The sequence below is a fragment of the Mustela nigripes genome, chromosome 17, assembly GCF_022355385.1.
Source record: "Mustela nigripes isolate SB6536 chromosome 17, MUSNIG.SB6536, whole genome shotgun sequence".
In the NCBI taxonomy this organism is placed as follows: domain Eukaryota; kingdom Metazoa; phylum Chordata; class Mammalia; order Carnivora; family Mustelidae; genus Mustela; species Mustela nigripes.
In genome coordinates, this window is record NC_081573.1 from 17496457 (window position 1) to 17503361 (window position 6905).

General features: G+C 45.0%; 2 protein-coding genes across 2 annotated transcripts; one reads left to right on the forward strand and one right to left on the reverse strand.

Annotated features, from left to right (window-relative positions):
• Positions 1-525: 525 nt before the first annotated feature.
• Positions 526-1073, reverse strand: PMIS2 (PMIS2 transmembrane protein). The gene is made up of 2 exons (XM_059381616.1): positions 831-1073; positions 526-654 (listed from the first exon to the last, which is right to left on the reverse strand). Exons 1-2 carry the CDS (start codon positions 1071-1073, stop codon positions 526-528), a joined length of 372 nt encoding a protein of 123 aa, XP_059237599.1.
• A 4642-nt stretch (positions 1074-5715) lies between these two features.
• On the forward strand, positions 5716-6324 carry LOC132004845 (large ribosomal subunit protein uL5-like). The gene is given in 1 exon segment (XM_059381437.1): positions 5716-6324. A coding segment is annotated over 1 exon segment (570 nt). The 3' UTR covers positions 6286-6324.
• Positions 6325-6905: the final 581 nt, after the last annotated feature.

The window sequence follows — 6905 nt, forward strand, 5'->3', positions numbered from 1 at the left end:
CTGGGAGAGAGGTGGTCTTCATCAGCTCTCCCACTAAATCTATTGTTTATTTCTTGAAGTATTTCCATTTCCCCCCAACAGTTTGACTTTGGGATTCCCAAAGCTGGAGGAGACTTCTGTTTTCCTAGAAAAAGCAGAGATAAACACAGAGCCCCAGCATAACACAAGCACTGACTCAGAAACACACACATGCACCCATATGAGAAGCTGAAACATCCCCTTCATTTTTATTGGTTTAAATAAATATTTTTCTGAAAGAGAAGCCCAGCATCAAAGAGTAAAGCACATCCAGAGCATGAAAGTGAGGATCCCCAAGGTGGATGAAGATGGCTCTGGAGGCCAAGATGATGAAGTAGTATGATGTCCCTAGGCTAGTGGGTTGCTCAGATGTTGAGTTCCTTGGCTGATAAGTTTCTTGGCTAGAAGATGTCTCAGCTGTTGATTTCTTGCATGGCGGCTGATTTGGCTGGTGTCTTGGTGGGTGGGTCTTATTTGGGGTGGACCTATGGACTACTGGCCTGACCTTCACATAAATAGGGCATAGATATAAATGATGCCTAAACCGATGAGTATGGCGAATACATCCAACCAACCAGTTCGGCCTGAGTTGATGTAAGCGTCTTCCCACTGGCTGTTCTTGTTGGCCTGCCAGGTCTGTAGGGATAGGAGCTTTAGATGTGGCTTCCTGAGTCCAGCCTTGTGACACCCTTGGGGAAGGGCTGGAGACCAATGGGCACTGAGGGGAAACCCCTACCCGGGTCCCAGGATGGAAGCAGGTGCAAGGGGCTTGCAAGAGGGCAGGATGGGCCATGGCACAGGTATTGTTTTACCTTGTAAGTGAAGAATACAGCTATTAATCCCAGGGGAGGGAAAAGAAGTACAGCCAGGATGGTCAAACATAGGTAATTCGGGGCATAAAATGCCATTTCTTCAGGAGTCTGTGGTTCCTTTGGCGGCTTCTCAGGGGTCTGCGTAGCCGGTTGGGCCCCTGCAGCTGGTGGGGCCCCTGCAGCTGGTGGGGCCCCTGCAGCTGGTGGGGCCCCTGCATCGGCTGGGGCTTGTTTTGGGGGCATGATCTTTCCACCCAGACAAAGACAGATCCCGAGTGTCTTGAAAACAGAGAGCCAAACCCACTCTACCTCCCCTCGTTCTAACCCAAGACTCCAGCATCCCAAGACTCCAGTGGTTAAAGGCCACTTCTTCACAATGGAGAAACCAGCACCTCAAGTTCTGATTGGCTGTCTGCATAACGGGGCGTGGTCTCACTATTCTCTCGTTCTCCAGGACTTGCTTAGAGCTGGTTCTATCCTCTATCAGGACATTGACTCCACCCGCCCTGATAGGGATTGGTTGGGAGCCATCGTAAGAACTGATCCTGGCTCCCCTTGCTGGGGAACCCTATCTGTGGGCCTCACAGGAGGGCAGTACCCCAGTTGCCTCTCATAGAATGGGGGAGAGAGGAAGTAGACAAGGCCCGTAAGAAAACTAGGAGATTTCACAATCAGAATGGGAGGAAAAGGAATAGTGTCAATAATAGATTACAAAATATTGAATTAGAAAAGAATTCTTTAGTTCATACTGACTGAAAGAGAAAGGAGGTGAAAAAGAGAACTTTTTTTTTTTTTTTTTTTTTAAGTAGAATGCCATCTAGTAAGTGTGGATGGAATGATGGAAATGGGAATTCAACATGGTGGTAGGCAGAATTCTAAGATGGCCCCAAGAGTCCTGGTCCCTGGTGTACACACACGTGTTCCCTGTTATTCATTCAAGTACTAATCTATGTGCTGCTGTGGAGGGGTTTGGTTCTTGGAGTTAAGTTCCCATCAGTTAACTTTAAGACAGTGAAAATATCCTCCATGGGACAACCATAATCCAGTGAGTTCTTCAGTGGGACTGGGTCTTATGGGCAAAAATGACTCAAGGCCTGTGATGGAGTGCAGTCAAGGGAGATTCTCCATTCCTAGCTTGAAGATGGAGGAGGCCACATGGCAAGGAATGCAGGCAGCCCCTAGCTGAAGTGGCTCCCAACTGATACCCAGCAAGGAAACAGGACCTATTTTATATCTGTAAGAGCAAGGATCTGAATTCTGTCATAACCATATTTGTTTGGAAGAGGATCCTAGCTCCTGAGACTGGCCAACACCTACCTGGATTTTAGCCTTGTGAGATTCTGAATGTTGTAGAGAACACAGACATTCTGACTTAGAGAACTGTGAGTTAATAAATAAATTTGAGGGCATTTGTTATCCATCATTAGAAAACTAACAGCTGGGGGTGCCTGGGTGGCTCAGTGGGTTAAAGCCTCTGCTTTCAGCTCAGGTCATGATCCCAGGGTCCTGGGATTAAGCCCCACATCAGACTCTCTGCTTAGCAGGGAGCCTGCTTCCCTCCCTCTCTGCCTGCTTTTCTGCCTACTTGTGATCTCTGTCAAATGGATAAATAAATCTTAAAAAAAAAAAAAGAAAAAGAAAACTGGCAGCCATTTCAAACACCTTAGTCATTACTGATTCAGGGAAGAACTATCAATGGATGCTAATGCCACTGGGTTTTAGCTGATATTTCCCTTCGCTGGCTGTTTCAAGGGAGTGGAGGGTGTGAGAAGCCAATCTGTAGAGACTTGTAAGTGGGTAGGAGATGACACAGTGAAGTCCACAAATACAGATTCCAGGGTGATTTGTCAAAGACACAACCATATTGAAGCCCAGGCGTGGACTTAGAAGCACGAAGAACAGCCCAAGGGACACACACTCCAGGGGCCAGGGAAGTCTTCAGGGAATGTCTTCATGTGCAGAGTCTTTCAACCTATGCCTGCCACAGAAGAATAGGCCTTGGGTGTGGAATATTGTCTGACCAAGAGCTAAAAAGCCCACACAGCCTGCAGGGTTCCTCACCTCATGTGGGAATATCTCTCCCTATTTCAGGCTCATCGTGTATTCCTTTGTTCTGCTTAAGTGCCTGTGTCCTCAGGCCTGACCCCAGCTTTTAGTATTTCAGACTCCATGAAGGAGGGATCAGGGTTCTTCTGCTGTGGCCCAAGAGGATTTCATAAAGGCCAATTGCACGTGCTGCCCAGACACCCACTGTTGGAGCTGGTCCTGTGCTGTCTCTTCTTCACGTGAGCAGAAGTGTCTCCTCCAGTGCTGGACTTTATTGTGTCTTCCTTGGAAACTCTGAGACCAAGATTCAGTGGGCAGAAGTGTTTGGACTTGTATTTCTGACATTGTGATGATCTTTGCTACCCTCCACGTATTTTGAGCCCTCTCCTTTTATTGGTAACTAGTGCATGGTGATCTGCTTGACAGAATAAGTAATTAGCTCAGAGCATTTTAAAAGGGGCAAGCTGGATATTCCAAGGCAAAAAATAAGAGGTGAGGGGAGACAGAACTCAAAGTTGGGTGGGATGAAGAATGCAGATTGGTTTCTGGCAGGTCCCAAGGATGGTGGGAACATTGGATTGGGGATGAGGTGTTCTTGACTAGTGAATCTTTTGTCTGAGGTGGCTTTGATATGGTAACTTGATATGGTATTTCTGAGCTCAGGAATCCCTCATGAGCTGAATCTCTTGACTACTGTGATCTTTAGCTGGTGTGTCCCTTGGCTGGAAGGTTAGCTAACAAGATACTGAAAGTAGAAGGTGTATTTATGTGCACGTAATAGCAGGTAAACTCGGGAAAAGCATTTGACCTGAATATGTCCTTGCTGTGTAACAGTTTGCTTCCCAGTTGGCTTTCTTGATCTATTAGGGGATAATGGTGGAAAGAATGAGTGGCTTTGTAGAATGAATTGAGAGTACTATTCAGGATCTCCATCAAGATAAGAACTAGGACATCTTCCACTTCTAGTGCTCATTTCTGGGCAGAAATAGATACAAGAGTGGGGATGGGTTGTATATTCTGGAGGTTAGATCTTGAGCAGTGATGACAGTTCCCAGGCTTCAGAGTGTAGACAGCAGCTGGGATTAACCTGGGAAAGTTATGACGACTAAAGACAGTGGACAGATTTGATGAATATTACCTCTTTACTGTGTATCTATTGTTTCTTGTTCTTTTTCTATTTCATTCTTTTACTTTTTGGGGGGTAGGAAAAGAATAAATGAAACAACTGGGATGGGGAGGGAGACAAACCATAAGAGATGCTTAATTTCACAAAACAAACTAAGGGTTGCCAGAGGGAGGGGGGTAGGGAGAGGGTGGTTGGGTTATGGACATTGGGGGAGGGTATGTGCTATGGTGAGTGCTGGGAAGTGTGTAAACCTGACAATTCACAGACATGTACTCCTGGGGCTAATAATACATTATATGTTAATAAAAAAAAAAAGAATTCAGTCAAGCCAACAGACACCATAGGTATTTGCAAAAGAGGGGATTTGAAACAGAGGTTGGCCACACAGGGATTAGAATCCTGTAAGAGCAAAAGAAAAAGACTAAGGTAACTCCATTCCTCCTACTCCTAGAGCTGGGAGGACAAAACGAAGAGGTGGTGTTACAGGACTTAGAGAAGGGGGAGCTGGGTGGCTGATGCCCAGATCTCTGAAGATAAGGTACGTCCCAGTCAGTAGGTATTAAGGCCACGAGCAGGTGATTCCCTGCAGTTCCTCCGACCTCCAGTGTGTGGCACTGCTGGCAGGCAAGGGAGCCTGGAAGCGGGATGCCACCAAGTGCTGATGACGACCCTGAAACATCAGTTCTCAAACTCTTTGGTTTCAAGACCTCTTTCACTCTTAAGTTTTTTGAGGACCCTCCAAAAGCTTTCGCTTATGTGAGTTGTATCTACTGGAATTTTCTATTTCGGGGTTAAAGCTGGAAAAATTAACTGTTTATTAATTTTAAAATAACAGTAAAAAATCTTTGCATGCTAATACAAGTAACAGTGTTGTCATGAAAATAACTCTATGTTCCAAAACATTTGAGAGCAGAGTGGCATTGTTTTACATTTCTGCAAATTTCTTTAATGTCTCGCGGAATTGAAGATAACTGGATTCTCACACCTGCTTCTGCATTCAGTCTGTTGCTGTGTATCACACAGCATGTAGCTCTTGCAAAACTATACGCATGAGAAAATGAGAGTGAAAAAACCAAATTAACATCTGTGTAAGGAAAATCCCAGTATTTCTTTCTGTTTGCCTCCTTTACTACTCATACAGAATACTCCACTTCTGACGCTTATGTTCACCAAATGTGTAGGGATCTTTCTGACAGCAAGCAGTTCGGCGGTGCTAGCTGGATGTCCTGTGATTTAATTTGGACACTGTCTACCTGGACATAGTATCAGATCTCACAGGTTAAAGGCTCAGTCCCTGAAGACTGCTGCTCTTTGCACACCAATTGCAAGTAGTAGTAGTTTTGCCCAAAACTTCTGCCTGACTTGGCACACAGATTGGAGGTTCTTATGATTCCTTCCCCCTTAGGACCTCTGCACATAAAACTATATAACATCAGTGAAAAATATTAGAGAAGACCCAAATATAAGGAAGGATTAGACCATGTTCATGGATTAGAAACTGTACAATAAAGATATCAACTCTCCCAACTGATGTATATAACCTTTTTTTTTTTGGTGGACATTGTTATACTAATTCTAAAATATATATGGAAATCCAGAGTCCTAAGAAGAGGCAAGGCAATCTTTTTTTTTTTTTTTTTTTAAGATTTTATTTATTGCCCGACCCATAAGGCCCTGGGCCGGAAGCTTCACTTTCTCTTCCTGTTCTCCACCATGGCGTAGGATCAAGGTGAAAAGGAGAACCCCATGCGGGAACTTCGAATCCGCAAGCTCTGCCTCAACATCTGCGTGGGGGAGAGTGGAGACAGACTGACCTGGGCAGCCAAGGTGTTGGAGCAGCTCACAGGCCAGACCCCCGTGTTCTCCAAAGCTAGATACACGGTTAGATCCTTTGGTATCAGGAGAAATGAAAAGATTGCTGTCCACTGCACAGTCCGTGGGGCCAAGGCAGAAGAAATCCTGGAGAAAGGTCTAAAGGTTCGAGAGTATGAGTTAAGAAAAAATAACTTCTCTGATACTGGAAACTTTGGCTTTGGGATCCAGGAGCACATCGATCTGGGTATCAAGTATGACCCAAGCATTGGGATCTACGGCCTGGACTTCTATGTGGTGCTGGGTAGGCCAGGTTTCAGCATCGCAGACAAGAAGCGCAGGACAGGCTGCATTGGGGCCAAACACAGAATCAGCAAAGAGGAGGCCATGCGCTGGTTCCAGCAGAAGTATGATGGGATCATCCTTCCTTCCTGGCAAATAAATTCCCGTTTCTATCCAAAAGGCCAATAAAAACTTTTCAGTGAAATGTAAAAAAAAAAAAAAAAAAAATTTATTTATTTATTTGACAGACAGAGATCCCAGGTAGGCAGAGAGGCAGGCAGAGAGAGAGAGAGAGAGAGAGAAGCAGGCTCCCTGCTGAGCAGAGAGCCCGATGTGGGGCTGGATCCCAGGACCCTGGGATCACTACCTGAGCTGAAGGCAGAGGCCTTAAACCACTGAGCCACACAGGCGCCCCAAATAAATAAAATCTTTTAAAAAATAAATAAAATGTAGGCTTTATTATTATTCAGGCATGGCAAGGCCAACAGATCAGGAGATGACTGCCATCGAAAAGATAGATCCTTACTCATAGTTCCTAAGAGGAAAGGGTCATTAAAAACAAGTGAGAAACTCTTACCGACCAGAGGAGGCCTAGGAGAGATAACAGTTAAGTATAAAGTAAGGTATGATAACAGAGCAAATATGTACAAGATGTACAAAGCAGTATCTCCCCAAAACGTGATTCTGCTAAGTTTGAATCTTGCCCGGCTCATACTCTTAATTTAATATGCAAAAATCCTGCTTCAGGTGCGCCTGGGTGGCTCAGTGTAAAAACACATATGGATACTCAGTGACTTTCAAGATCAAAA

What these genes read in the sequence shown, in the direction of transcription:
- PMIS2 (XM_059381616.1), bottom strand. Translation starts at nt 1,073, where the DNA reads ATGCCCCCAAAACAAGCCCCAGCCGATGCAGGGGCCCCACCAGCTGCA. An exon ending in CTGTATTCTTCACTTACAAG is followed by an intron (nt 655 to 830) that starts GTAAAACAATAC and finishes CTATCCCTACAG; the next exon opens with ACCTGGCAGGCCAACAAGAA.